At 45.4% G+C, this 15,050-nt stretch overlaps 2 protein-coding genes across 3 annotated transcripts in view; one reads left to right on the top strand and one right to left on the bottom strand.

Moving 5' to 3' along the window:
* The first annotated feature begins 5,898 nt into the window (after positions 1-5,898).
* The window catches only part of ACKR4 (atypical chemokine receptor 4), a 36,357-nt gene continuing 27,205 nt past the window's right edge, over positions 5,899-15,050 (top strand). The window contains exon 1 of the mRNA XM_045857461.1: positions 5,899-5,950. The gene's annotated coding sequence lies outside the window, so the exon portion shown is untranslated. The remainder of the gene's footprint in view (positions 5,951-15,050) is intronic.
* The window catches only part of ACAD11 (acyl-CoA dehydrogenase family member 11), a 72,061-nt gene continuing 69,874 nt past the window's right edge, over positions 12,864-15,050 (bottom strand). For both annotated transcript variants that reach the window (XM_045857460.1, XM_045857459.1), the window contains one exon: positions 12,864-14,574. In XM_045857460.1, the coding sequence (XP_045713416.1) occupies positions 14,460-14,574 (115 nt within the window). In that variant the 3' untranslated portion in view covers positions 12,864-14,459. The remainder of the gene's footprint in view (positions 14,575-15,050) is intronic.

Below are 15,050 nucleotides of genomic sequence, written 5' to 3' on the forward strand. Positions count from 1 at the left end.
GAAGATGAAATTGATCTACAGCCTGTGTGTTCAGATACACTAGGGAAAGGAGGTTGCCGTGCTTGAGAGAAGAGTTCAGAAGGGTTAGACAGCAAAATAATCGCAGTACACCCGATGTGGGAAGGTTAGGTTCTGACTGGCACGTCCAGAAGCATGGTGCCAATGGGATTATAGTGGGAGAGGGGAGAACCAGGAGGTGAGAGCGAGTGCATGGAGCTCTGTTGGGGAAGGAAGGTGAAAGACAGCTGAACCTTCTAAATTAAGAAATCTATCAGTAATGGCTATAACAAAAAAATGGTCAGTATAACAGACTATGAATAGTCGTATTTTATTGCCAAGGCCAGATTTCCCAGGTGTGATGATTGTAGTACGGGCAAGTGACATGATGTCTGCTACCAACTCTCCAGTAGCAGAGGGGTGTGTGTGGGGAGGGGTGGCAAATGTGCATTTAGAGCAGGGTGTACGCGTGTTGGTGACAGTCTTCATGTGACTTTTCTGAAGCTTGAAGTTCTTTCAGAGTGAAATGGAGATGACTAGTAGTGTAATCGCATTACTTGGGAGTGGTAGCCGTGCTCATTACGTGTTTGAGTGGTTGCCGATGGGCATGGGAAGTCAGCATGTCAGAAGGGTCGGAAGGAGGAATCACTGATGTTTTTCATAACCACTGATGACTTTGAACTCTGATATGTCCATCTTTGATTAAAAAGAAAAACTAAGTTTTGAAAAATCAGTACATATTAAGGGGAAATTAAAAATCAGTAAAACCAATATTTTAAAAGTTTTTGTACATGTAAACAATGTGTAGGAAATATAATAAAAAAATAGTATCCACAACAACACAAATATCATAAAGTATATAGGAATGACCATAATATAAAACGTGCAAGATTTTTATAAAGACTGACCTCCTGAGACTCATGAAGGAATTTCTGAGTGGAGAGACATGTCTTATGGCTGGGTAGGATGACTTGATATTGCAGAGATGTTCTTAAAGTAAATTCAATGCAATCTCAAACAGCATTTCAACAAAATGATTTTATGGCTCATTTGTGAGATAGTATAAAACTATGGGAAAGAAAATAGATAAGCAATTGCTCAACTAGACTTTAAAGTATATTAAAAAGCTAGAGAATTAAAACACTGTGGCATAGGTACTGTAAACAAAAGGTGAACAGAAGCAAACAGTTAAAAAAAAATCAGTCCAAATAGACGATAAGTAGCACGTGATGAAGGTGGCCTTTCCGTCTTGCTTTTTGTGACAGCACAGATGGACTGGGAGATTATTATGCTAAGTGAAATAAGCCAGTCAAAAATAATCTAATGAACAAAATTGACGAACAGAATAGAAGCTGGCATAGAAACATGGAACAGACTGACCTCAGAGAGGGAATGGGGAACTGGATTAAATAAGATGAAGGGGTTAAGCCAAAAATAAAACTCCAACGATATATGTGGTATGTCCAGAGGTATCCAGCTATATAATATGAAAAATAGAGACATTTATTGAAGAAGATACAAGATACAAGAAACATTGTACATAGGATAATGACGCCTCAGTCCCCTTCAAAGTAGGCATCTTGGGACCTCACACAGTTCTCCCAGTCGCTGTCAGCTGCCGCATTGTATTTTCCTGAATCTCATCAAGGTCTGAAATCTCTTCCCTTTCAAAGGTGATTTTAGTTTTGGGAAAAACCAGAAGTTGCAAGGCACCAATCTGGGCTGTAGGGAGGCTGAGTCACCTGGGTGATTTGAACTTTCACCCAAAACCTCTGCATGAGACGTGATGCCTGAGCGGGCGCATATGAAGCTGCCAGTCACCAGCTGCCCACAGCTGCGGCCTTCTGGATCATCCAAATTGTTTCTGTGGAGGAATGTTCAAGCCTAATGCAAAATTTGATGCAGGTTCCTTCTTGTACTCGCTCAGTCATTTTGAATGTGACGGCCACACAGTACACATGCTCCCTCAACAGCGTCTACCACCCCCACTGACTAGTACAGTGTAGTCATCACTGTTCACGGTGAAGTCATCACTGTTCACACATGCGCATTCCAGTCCACTCTCCTTGGCTGCTGGGTTACATTTTTCTTAAAAACAGTGCCTCCGCTCCATATACGTCAAGTTCAAAAATAAATGAGCTCAAGATAACATCAGTCCCACTTGTTCTAGTCCTGGTGTCTCCACCCCATTTTTAATTCATTGTCTTGTTGCTGCTCCATCTTAGCAGCTCTAGAGTCTGTCTCCAGGCTGTCTCCCCCATCGCATAGGCCTCTGACAGAGTCTGGACCGAGTCCATTCTTCATCGGGTCCTACTTCTAAACCCAGCCACGATCCGATCCCCCGAGTCCCGCGCTGAATGCCCTTCCACCGCTCCGGGTGCTCTTGGGCCCCAGGCCCGTGCCTGGTCTCGGGCTGTGAGGCCCTTGATGAGGCGGCATTTCTCCTGCTATCGCGGTGAACTCAGATTCTAGAACGTGCCGACCTCCCACCACCACCACCACCACCAGGCCCTTCACACACTATTCCATCCAGAACGTTTCTCGCTCTTCCTCGCACCTGTTGTTTTCAGATCTGGGAGCTTTCGCGACTCCCTGATGATGATGTGGGCCCTTCCAACGAGAGCACGCCACTCAACGCACCACCTCCCCACAGGAGGTGAGTTTGGCGAGTGCAGGGATGACGTCTGTCTCTTCCACCTTTACGCCCCCCGAGTTTGCATTACGCCTGCAATATAACAGGCACCCATTGATCTTGGTGAATGGATTAGGCTGGGCTTGTATAAGTCAGTTCTTAATGATGTTTTTTAAGTGGTGTACATTCACGTGGCACCGAATGGCTGGTAATGACAAACTGTAACCTGTATCAGTTGACATTAATAAAACCCTGGGCTGTCTCCAGTCAGTGCCCTGTGGGCAAAATTACAGATTCCTGCCCGAGGCTGTTTCCTTTGTCTTCTAAGTATTTCCAACAATACCAGCTCCTCAGAATCTGGCCCTTTGGGGTTTGGGGGTGGGACCATGTCCCCAAATGACAAGATATCCCACCATTATACTATCTTGCTTCCTGCTTCTAGGTTCTTCCGTTGAAGTTGTTTCAGACTCATCTGGCACAGTGCCCAAGTTTCTACTGTGGAAATGTGATCTTAACAAAAAATTTTCAGAATATTTCCCATGATTTTCCTGTGTAAGTACCAGTTTATTTATCTCAAGGTTGTGAGTCTGATAAAAATTGGGCTCCATCCAGCACAAACAGGTGGGGTTTTCTGTTGCACTGGCGGCTGGAGGAAATACCCTCAAGGGTAAGGACAACCCGAGTATCTCACTGGTCGGGACACCCTTCTGCCCAGGACCGCCCAGGTCCCCCCTCTCAGTGGTGCTGTCAGCCTGGTGTTCCCTCAGTTCTGTCGGTCTGCTGCTGCCTCGCTCCAACTAGAATGCCAGGGAGAGCCCTGGCTGGCATAGCTCAGTGTATTGAGTGTGGGCTGCAAACCAAGTTGTCACAGATTAGATTCCCAGCCAGGGTACATCCCTGGGTTGCAGGCCATAACCCCCAGCAACCGCACATTGATGTGTGTGTGTGTGTGTGTGTCTCTCTCTCTCTCTCTCTCTCTCTCTCTCCCTCTCTCCCTCTCTCCCTCTCTCCCTCTCTCCCTCTCTCCCTCTCTCCCTCTCTCCCTCTCTCTCCCTCCTTTCCCTCTCTAGAAGTAAATAAATAAAATCTTAAAAAAAAATGTCAGGGAGCAATCCTTTTGATCTGAATGTACTTTGAAGAATCATGAGGCAACGAAGCTAACACCAAATAGGAAGGAATATGCTAAGTCTTTCAGCATTCATGCTCCATTTCTGGCAAAATATTAGCCCTTCTGTGAGTGGCTGTTTCTGCTGCTTCTGGATGGTTTTTGTCTCGAGCTTTGCCAGCAAAAGTAAAGTTAAAAATAGAACAAAAAATCACTAGCATAGCATGTGAGAATCACAATGTTTTGTGGGTTTGTTTGCCTGTCAAATTATATACTCTGTCCAGCAGTTTTGCAGGGTTTGAAAGAGACTAGTTGCAAAAGGGTTTCCACTGGATTTGTATCTAAAACTAACTCCAGTCACAGGGGGAGGGGAGACCTCCAGGATCAGCAGGTCTGTGCTGCCTGCAGAGCTGCAGCCTGGACCACCTGGGAGCACAGGCAGTGGGAAGGAAGCCCGCTTGCTGGTTAGCACTGCAGAGGAGGGGCGCTTACCCTTCTAGGTGCAGAACGGACTGGCAGTGCGTTCGAGGGGGCGATCCCTCCATGCTGATTCAGAGCTTAGTCCCTGATACTGGGGAGTTCATTTAGCATCTTGGAGACAGAGACAGGCGTTCTGAAGAAGTAAACAGGATGAAATTCAGCAAGTAAGCCATTTGGGGACAATTTCCCCCGAAGCCAAAGACTTCATCCCAAACAACTTTGCAGAGAATGTGGGAGAGAGTAGTGGATGATCCCAGTTTTGAATTTTATAAAAAATGTTTCCTTTTGCCATGACAAGATTGTTATTAATTCCCACCAAACTGAGCTAACAAATCAGCGGCACAGCCTTAAGAGCCTGAGCGTAAACTCTTGGGTTCCTGCGTGTTGGAGACAGCACTTTGTTGCTGCCTGCAAACCCCAGCCACCCTGAGCAAACACCACTCCTCCCCCAGGTGATCTTCAGTGATGCTGGGAGCATGGACCTTGGTCACTAGGAATCTCAGCAGTAATCCCTTGCCGTGCTGAGGAGTTTATACACACACACACACACACACACACACACACACACAGAAATGCACTGGAGATAACTTTCTCCTTCCCCAGACTAAAACATGAAAGATGGAAAATCACTGTCCTCCCTTAGTCGCCGTAGTGACGGTTGTTTTTGGCTGCTTGGCATCCGTTCTCCATTGCTGTTAACGCCCCAAGTCCTCCCCCCACAGAGTGTGATTTGGTGGGAAGGTGCCCTGGTTACCCCTCAGGTGACCCCTCAAACGGCAGGAGCTGAGTGGCGGGGCTCTGCAGTCCTGTATGGTAGCCACTGGCCACGCAGTGACTGCTGAGTGTGTGAAATGTATCTAAGGAACTGAAATTTTAATTTAACTTACTTACACTTAAAAACTGATGTTCAATTCAGTTTTTGAAAATGTTTAAGAATTTGAGTAAGTTCATCTACTTTTTCATTAAGTTTATGAACTCTACGTAAGTTAACTTCTTACAGTTCTAGTATTTCCATGGAAAATTCAGCTTCCAAATTAAGATATGTTTTAAATGTAACCTGGATTTGGAGGGGAAAGTATGAAATATCTTACTGATCATTATTAATGGATTACATGTTGCAATGATAATATTTGACTATATTAGGTTAAATAAAATATATTGTTAAAATGAATTCCACATGCTTCTTCTTACTTTTTAAAATGCGGCACTGGAAAACTTTAAATCCCCCATGTGACTTGCATTATATTTCCCTCCTCGAGTCCTGTTCCAGGACAGGCGAGAGGGGACCTGGAACCTGAGTTTGGCCAACCTGAGGCTCCTCCAAGCCAGAGCAAACGGGGCGAGGACAGGGGAGCAGGGGCAGGTCAGAGGGAGGCGAGCCACTGCAGGGCTCCCTCTGCCCACCCGTGTCTTGGCGAGGTCCTGCGCACCACCTTGGTCTTCCACCTCCGCCCGCCTCATGGAATCCCTTTGGCTCACGGGAGCCAGTCTCTTCCTGGTGTTTGCAGGCAAACGTCCTGCTAGACACAGTGAGAATTTGGCAGGAAGTGAGTCTGTTCCCCTGGCCCCAGTTTCACCAGAATCTCTGGTACATCTTACTACCACCGAAGTCACAACGCTGGGGCCGGGCTTGGGGCCAGGGCTGCTGAGTCTGGACCAGGCTCCCTGGGATGCCGATGCTCAGCCTGGGATGAGAAGCACAGCTGTAGGTCTTCCTTGAAGCATCTGCATGACCAGTGAGTACACAGTGAGTACACAGAAGCCTGTGCTACCATACTGCTTTTTTAAAAGTCAAATTTATTGGGGTGATACCGGTTAGTAAGATTCTAAGAGTTTTAGGTGTCCATTTCTGTGATACATCCTCTGCATATTGCATTGTGTGCCCACCACCCAAAGTCAAATCTTCCACCACCATGTATTTGAACCCCCCCCCCCACCCTGTACTACTGAGGTGGATGTTAAGCAAACTCCCCGGGACCCCTGTCCTCCAGCTGGAGGCGTTGCGTTCCTGCCTCCAACACACGTTTACTGAGGACCTTGATTATGCATGTTCTAGGCATCATCCTAGACACTAAGGATATAGAAGTGAGCAAAACAGACAGAAGCGTTTCCCTGCTAAAGGTACTTTTTAGTGGAGGAAGGGGTTAAGTCAGCCAGGTACAAAGGAAAAGTATGTTACATGGTGAAAGTTCTAAGACGACGACCAAACCAGGGAAGGGGATAAGGAGTGTGGGTATGTGTGTTTGAAATTTAGATGGGCTGATCCCAGAAGGAACACCTAGAATGTTGTTTTTCAGGAAAGGAGCAAGCCTTGGGAATGTGGGGTGGGGAGAGGACTCTCTAGGCAAGCAGAAAAGCAAGTGCAAAGACCCTAAACTAGGACCTTGGCCTTAAAGTTGTTAGGAAGTTTGTTAATTTAGGCCACCACTGACGTGTGAGGCTGAAGCCTAACTCAAGGCTTCTGGGGGCTGGCAGTGGCCTCTGAGGAGCAGTAGGCAGGACTGGGCGGTCCTGAAGGATGGGGTGGGAGGATGCTGGGCCAGAGCTCTGTGTGGCCTTGGTGAGACTGCTGCCTTTATGACAGCCTCAGTCTTGTACAATTTGGTATGCCATTTCAGAACATTTTGACAGGATTTGTTTTCCTCCTTGTCCGTTTAAGGGGTCTCAGGCAGATTTGGAGATGAAGTTACGGACCTTCTAGGCCAGATAACACCTGTCTGTGGCCAAGAGAGCTGCCCTATTATACCAAAAACCCACTTTGTTGTTGTTGTTGTTTTATTTATTTTAGAGGGGAAGGGAGGGAGAGAAAGGAGAGAAACATTCATGTGTGGTTAGCATTCATGTGTGGTTAGCATTCATGTGTGGTTGCCTTTCGCACACCCCACACTGGGCAACCTGGCCTGCAACCCAGGCACGCGCCCTGACTGGGAATCGAACCAGTGACCCTTTGGTTCACAGGTGGATACTCAGTCCACTGAGCCACACCAGCCAGAGCCCAAAACCCTGCTTGTTTAGGAGGGACTCAGCTCTCGCTGGAGACAGTGTGTGTTTTCAGCCAGCTGACCAGGAGCTCAGACTTCTTCAGTCCCTAGTCAGGAATCCCCACCTGATTGCCAGGTGTGGGCTTGAGGCCCACTTTTGTTTGTCTGGCCCAGTCCACGGGGCATGCGTGCCTATGGACAGATCTCTTGTTAACAGTTGGGTTTTGATTTGAACACTTGTGTGCATGAGAAAAGAAAAGTAAAATGAGAGTAGCCTAATTTCCCAGGAGTCGGTGGAGAGCTTTCTGGTCCACACAGGGAGGAAAGTTTGAATCGAGAGTCCCAGCCTGCTGAGGTAAGTGAGGAAATCCAGGAAGGCTCTTTTTGCGTAGACTTTTCCCATAAGCGTGTCCTACTTTACCAGGAAACAATAAACAATTCTCTCTCATTTTTTAAAAAGATCTGGGGTATTGGAGGAACAGCAGAAGGCCCATGTGGCTGGTGTGGAGAGAGTAAGGAACCAGGATGTAGAAATGGGAGCCCAAGAGGTGAGGGGGTGGGGAGAGGAGGCAGCACCATCTCCCTCCACTCCCGTTTAGGGAGGGTGTTAGCCGTCACCTGGCGGCGGCACTGCAGTGCTGGTAGACTGCCTTCTGGAGGCCCCGTCCCAGTCCACCGGCCGTCCTGCATTGGAGCGATACTCCCCTCGGGTGTCCTGGGGGAGGGGCCCCACTCCAGGGTCATCACCCTTTGTTCACACACTTCTGGGCCAACAAGAGGCAGAGAGAAGCCCTTGTTTCACAGGGCTTGTAACAACCACAGTCTTACGTGAGAATGTTTGTGGGTTTTCATGATAAACACATCATCACAATCAGACACTGAAAAAAAAAAGAGAAATGAAAATACTGTGGCTGGATCCTAAACCCTAAATATCCTTTGGCTGCCTTAAATTAAGTGAAGGCTGTTCCCAGAATCCTGTTTTTTCGGGAAATTGGAAAATTCTAACAGTCACACAAGATAGTTTTGTTTTTCTGAGCTTTCCTGACTTCCCTCCGGACCTAGAGCTGATGGCAGCAGCAGAATTTTGAAAAGTAGGTGTGCATTGCCCTGGATCGTTAAATACTCATTAAAGATCTTGTTTCATCAGCTGAATTGCCTGAACTGTTGTGCGCCCTGCCACGGCTAGGGGACCAATGTCCTGTCTCAGCCCCCTTTTCTGCAGCTGCCTGTGCCCCATTCTGGGTCTGCTGTCCAACCTTTGTGTGCAGGGCCCCCGGTGCAGGCTTTCTGCTCTGCTCTCACTGCAGACCTGGAAATAAATGTGTTGTCCTCTGGCCGATTGCAAGTCAGGGGTCGGGAGAGGGTCCATGCTCATCATTTGTTCATTCATACTTCAAAAAAATGTTTTCTTTTACTTTTCAATTACAGTTGACATACAATATTATGTTTCAGGTATACAATCCGGTGATTATTCATTCATATAACTTACGAAGTGATTACCCCGGTAAATCCAGTACCCATCTGACATCATCTGTAGCTACCACAGTATTATTGACTATATTCCATATACTGTATTTTACATCCCTGTGACTATTCTCTAACTAACAACTTGTACATCTTTTTAAAAAAGATTTTATTTATTTATTTTTAGAGAGGGGAAGGAAGGAGAAAGGGAAACATCAATGTGTGTTTGCCTCTTGAACACCCCCTACTGGGGACCTTGCCCGCAACCCAGGCATGTTTCCTGCCTGGGAATCGAACTGGCGAACCTTTGGTTCACAGGCCAGTGCTCAGTCCACTGAGCCACACCAGCTGGGGTCAACTTATACTTCTTAATCCCCTCACCTTTTCCACCCATCCTCCCATCTGGTAACCATCATAATGTTTTCTGTATCTTTAAGTCTGTTTCTGGTCTGTTTATTCATTTATTTTGTTGTTTAGATTCCACATACAGGGGTGGGCTAAAGTAGGTTTACAATTGTTTGTATGGAAAATAGTACAATAATTAAGGAATAGTACAAGAATAAATTCTGTTTCTCACATTCTCACAACTGGAAACTTACTTTTGCTCAACTCTGTATAAATGAAATCATACGTTATTTGTCTCAGACTGACTTCCTTCACTCAGCACAACACCCTCTAGGTCCATCCATGTTGTTGCAGGCAGCAAGATTTCATTATTTTTTTAATGACTAAGCCATATTTCATTCTATATATGCTCCAGTTTTTCTTTATCCATTCATCTATTGATAGACACTTGTATTGCTTCTGTATCTCAGCTATTGTAAATAATGGTGCAATGAAAATATGGATGCTTATGTTTTTTTGATTTAGTGTTTTGGGTTTCTTCAGATAAATGTCCAGAAGTGGACTTGCTGGGCCCTTATTTGTCTCATTATATATAGCCTTTGTTTTAAAGTCTGTTTTGTCTGGTGTAAGTATTGCTACCCCAGCTTTTGTTTTCATTTCCATTTTCCTGAAATATCTTTTTCCCTCCCTTTCCCTTCAGTCTATGTGTCTGTCTCACATCCAAAGTCTCTTCTTAACAGCCTGTTATGGTCTTGCATGGTTATCCATTCAGCCAGCCTCTGTTTTTCGATGGGAACATTTAATCCATTTGCGTTTACAGTAATTATTGATAGATATGTATTTATTGCCATTTATTTATATTTTTATCTTTCTTGTTCTTCTTAAAGAAGACCCTTTAATGTGTCTTGTAATACTGGTTTGGTGCTGATGAGCTCTTTTAACTTTTTCTTGTCTGGGAAGTTCTGTATCTGTCCTTTGATTCTAAATGATAGTTTGCTGAGTAGAGTAATCTTGGTAGTAGGTCCTTGCTTTTCATCACTTTGAGAATTTCGTGCCAATGTCTCCTGGCTGCAAAGTGTCTATTGAGAAATCTGCTGACAGACTTATGGGAGCTCCCTTGTGGGTAACCATCTGCTTTCCTTGTGCTGCTTTTGATTCTCTGTCTTTAATCTTTGGCATTTTAATTATGATGTGTCTTGGAGTGGGCCTCTTTATATCCATCTTGTTTGGGACTCTCTGTGCTTCCTGGACTTGCATGTCTATTTCTTTCACCAGGTTAGGGAAATTTTCTGTCGTCATTTTTAAAAATAGGTTTTCAATTTCTTGCTCTCTCTCTTCTCCTTTTGGCATCTCCATGATGTGAATGTTGGTGTGCTTGATGTTGTCCCAGAGTTTCCTTAAACTATCCTCAATTTTTTTGATTTTTTTTTCCTTCTGTTCTGACTGGGTATTTTTCTGCTTATCTTCCAAATAGCTGATTTGACCCTCTGTTTCATCTACTCTACTGTTGATTCCCTATGTATTCTTCATTTCATTTATTTTATTCATAATTTCTGACTGGTTCTTTATGTTCTCTGTCAACATTTTTATGTGCCCTAACTCTTTTTGGAAGTTTCTACTAAGTTCATCTGCTCTTCCCCTAAGTTCATTGAGCATTCTTATAACCAATGTTTTGAGCCCTGCATCAATAGATCAATCAGGTAGATTGCTTCTCTCCATTTTATATAGTTTTTTTTTCTGGAGTTCTGTTTTTTTCTTTGGGACATGCTTTCTTTGTTCCTCATTTTGGTAGCCTCTGTGTTCATTTCTGTGTATTAGGTAGAGCTGCTGTATCTCCCAGTCTCAGTAGAGTGGCCTGCTGTAGTAGGTGTCACGTAGGGCTCCATGGCACAGCCTTCCTGGTCACCTGAGCTGCCTACTCCAGGTATGCACCCTGTTGTAGTAGTTGAGCCTTGATTATTGTTGGCCTATCAGTGGGAAGGATTTACCCCAGACCAATCAGCTGAGAGGACTAGTTGCACCACAGTGGAGCAGCTGCTATGCAGGAACTGACCCCATGGAGAGGACTCGCTTCCACAGGACTCTGGTGCCCAGTGAGTGCTGGCCTTGAGTGTGTCATTCATCGAGGTGATTGGGTGATGCTCTGGCATTGTCTAAAGTGGTCCACTGTTGCGCTGGCTTTTGGTTGTCCCAGGAGGTGCAAGCCTATGGTAGCCACAGCCTGTGCCCTGCATAGGCCACCCACCGTGAGCTGCAAAGTGATCTGCAGATGGCTGCTGCTTGTGCTGGGCTTGGAGGTGCCCAGGAGAGGCCAAGCTGTGAACCAAGGCTGGCTGCTGCTAGTGCCAGGCCTGGGCCACTTCGCAAAGGCATGGCCACACTCAGGCCAAATGCTGCTTGTTTGGGGTCTGTGGATCTTTGAGAGATTTTAGGAAAGTTTCCAGCATGAGCCAAGATAGTCTGTTTGCTTGGAGAAGCAACTGGAAAGGCTTGGGTGGGCCTGCAAGTTGCCATTCATTTGTACTTTTACTGAGTGCCTAAAGGAGGCACTCTAGCAAGAAGACAGACCACAAACAAGTAGGTAAGAGATTAGTGCTATGAAGAAAGAATGGCAGATAAACAGGTGGAGAATGGCAAAGCATGCTGTGCCCATTTAGAAGAAGGAGTCAAGAAAGGACCCTTTGATAAGGTGACTTTGGATCAGGCTTCTGGAAATCTCAGGGTAGGTCTTTTCTGATTGGTCCAGACCCCTTTACTCCTGGGGCCAGGACCATCAAGTGTCAGTGAAAGAGTGAAGCTGGGCCCCTGCTACCTGGCTTGACTGAAGAGGGCATTTGTTCTCGGAAGACATTTGCTTCAATACATTTTACTTTTTAAAATCCTTTATTAAGACCTCCACTGATTTAATGCCCTTAGAAGCCTGGGTAAGAAGTTCCTTCCTTCTGAACTTCCTAGAAACTATAGTAGCTTAATTAAAGAACAATGAGAAAATGTTTTTCTGCAAGCTTTATGCAACCTATTAAAGGACCTAAATGCTGCTTTTCACCCACTTCAGTTCTCCTGGGTGAAATAGGAGCAGGCCTGTGACATGTGAATAGGCCACAGTTGTGGGAAGAGCTGGGGCGATGTGGACCTTGGGAAACCTTTGTAAGTAACCAGAGTGATGAGGAAATCAGCTCCTCCATGATCAGCTGAGCTTTCTGTTGTGTGTTCCCAAAGTTAAAATGTCAGCAGCCTCAAATACCAGAGAGATCCCTGGACAGGCACTACCAGGCCTTCCGTGACCGTGACCGCTTAGCGTAGAGCCTTCCGGTAACTTCCCTGTGGGGCACTCACGAGGCCCCTTCCCCTGCTGTCAACCACACACAAATCTTGGACGGTGAAGTGCAGGCTGGTGAGTTCTCTCCTTCCCACCTGTGGGTGCCATAAAGAACAACTTCCTACTTTAAAGCTACAGGTTTCCAATGCACGCTGAACCTCGCTGAGGGCCGGCCCCAGGAGGGCTGCTGCACAGCGACACCTGGTGGCAGCCCGAGGAGCCCCGGGAAATGGCTCTGAAGCTCCCAGGCTTACACTCAGTCACGGTAATGGAGGCAAAGGGTCCCTTGATCGAATGTTATGAAGACTGGAATTTTCCCTTTCAAACCAAACCTTACTGTTCTTTATAAGATTTTATCTGAATAAACTGAAGGGCAGAGGAGAGAAGTGAGTGTGGATCACATGGAGTAACTTGCCTGAGGGACAGGTGTGTACACGACATAGAAAAAAATAGACTAATTTGAAACAAGTTAACCACCAATTTAGCCAGTTTTCCTCAAAGACAGAGGAAATAATTATCACAAAATTATAAGTACCAGTTGTAATCTTTAATTCTAATTGTTCGGAAACAATCCTGATTTCTTCCAGGTCTCAACTTTTGAAACCAGCAAGAGGGTGAAATAGTTTGGGTTAAGGCTTTACCCCGTTCGGTGAGGCTACCCCACAGCACCTCACTGTGCTGCACAGATGCCGAGGTGCATCTCTGCGGCTTCAGTGATTGTCACACAAACCCTCAACAGGGAAGGGTCCTCGGGGTTTAACGTTCATTCGGACGTGCAGAAATAGAAATGGGGGGCCGAGAGGTTAAGGCTCAAAGGCAAATGCTTCGGAAGTCCCTGTGACACAGTAGGGGGCGGAATCCAAGTCTCTGACAACGGTCTGCCCCCCACCCCCACTCCAAGATGTTTAAATGATGACTGAAATAATCTCGAGACATCAGTAAACTCATGTGATATGTAAGCTTTCTAATAAAACAGTTTTATAGTTTTTAGAAATAAAATTACTTTCATTTGAAATTTAAAAATTTACCAGTTACTATTCCAATGGCTCCCACACTGAAAAGGTAACAAGAGGTAAAATTAATTTAAAAATATTTTATTTAATTCAGTGTATCCAAATTTTACCATTTCAACATGTAATCAATATTTAAATGTATCATTAAAGTAAATGTTAATAAAAATATTTTTTTAATACTAAGTCTTCAAAATTTGGTGTCTTTTACACTCTAGTTCTTAATGCTAAATTTTCATTCAAAATACTTGCTCTGTATTTAGATTTCATAAAATTGACATCTGAAAAAGACAATTCACATACCCAAGTTATTCCAAGCATACTTAAAAGCTTTCCAGTTACTGAGTTGAGAATCAATTTAAATCAACATTTAAAAAAAAAATAAAACCCTCACTTCCTCAGATGCACTACCCAGCCCCAAGCCCAAGAGTCACAGGCGGCTGGTGGGCATCCGCTCTCCACACAGTGGGGTCACTGGGAGACAGCACTGGGGCGGACCGTGTGTGACCTCAAAGTTAAAGAACTTCCTTGTTGCTTACATTGTCCACTCTCTCATCAACATATTCTAAGGAATTAAATTCTTCTCAAATACGCTCTCTCATAATACGCCACATTTTCTAGTGAACTTTAAACCGCATCAGATTTCATGTGTAAATGCTTCCGGCTGAGTCATGAAGACGCTTCTAAGAGCATGAGTTGTAAAACAACCCATCAATCATGCCTCTTCCTCCGATGCGAGCATCACTGCAAAGCATTAAACCAGGCCCCAAGCGAGTGTTATGGAGCTCCACTCTAGTTTTTACAAAGTAATGGGTAAATATTCCTTTAATGTTTAAGGAACAATTCATGACATTCAAAAAGTAAAAGCTTTTTATGCTTTAGCTCTCTAATTTGCTTCATTATCTCTTTACTAGTTGAGTGTTTAAAAACTAAATGCTAAGCACTTAGGTATTAGAGCGAATGACAGCAGCTCTAGAATTTCTTATGTAACTTAATTAAAACCCACTGATCAAACAGATGCTCAAATCTTCCCCCAAAGTGAGTGGTTAACCCTGTGCTCAAACTGCTGTGTGAGCCCAGTGCTGCAGCCCGGCCGCTCGTCTCGGGGGCGCAGGGCGTCGCCTCCTCACATCCTGGCCCTCGGGCCTCTGGCCTGGTCCTCCAGCTCCAGTCTGGCAATGGCTGAGAGGTGGACTTCGTCGGGTCCATCTGCTAAGCGCAGAGTGCGCGTTACGGCATACCTGGGCAAACAAAAAGAACAGGATGGCAGAAATTACCAGAGGAACATGGTACCTTAACATAGTCACTTTGATTGTCAGTCAAACTCTTCAGGTTGGAAATCTGGCCAAGGCAGTGATATGAAAAAGCGCAGGGAAAATCCAGTGAAGAAGCCCAAGGACTTCTGAAAGGCCCCTTCCAAGTGGCACAGTGCAGCGGGCTCGTCTCAGTCTTGGTTTGCTGTAGGTTACTAGAAATTGCTAGAACTAAGAGACCTTATAGGTAAGCCACAAGCTGTGAACTCTGAGTATATAATACTTGTATACTAAAAATACGTAGTGCTATGTGTTTCGCTCTTGCTGCAGGTTAAAAGTTGATGGGGGAAGCAAAGGGGCACTTCCCCAGGGGGAGGGAGGTGGCAGTGGAGGCGAGCAGTCCTCCCTGACTCCCACCAGCACCCGGGGTCCCGCTGTGAGAGGGTCTCCACACGCTGCTGCAC

The sequence above is a fragment of the Phyllostomus hastatus genome, unplaced genomic scaffold, assembly GCF_019186645.2.
Source record: "Phyllostomus hastatus isolate PE091 unplaced genomic scaffold, TTU_PhHast_1.1 phas_scaffold_129, whole genome shotgun sequence".
Taxonomy (NCBI): Eukaryota; Metazoa; Chordata; class Mammalia; order Chiroptera; family Phyllostomidae; genus Phyllostomus; species Phyllostomus hastatus.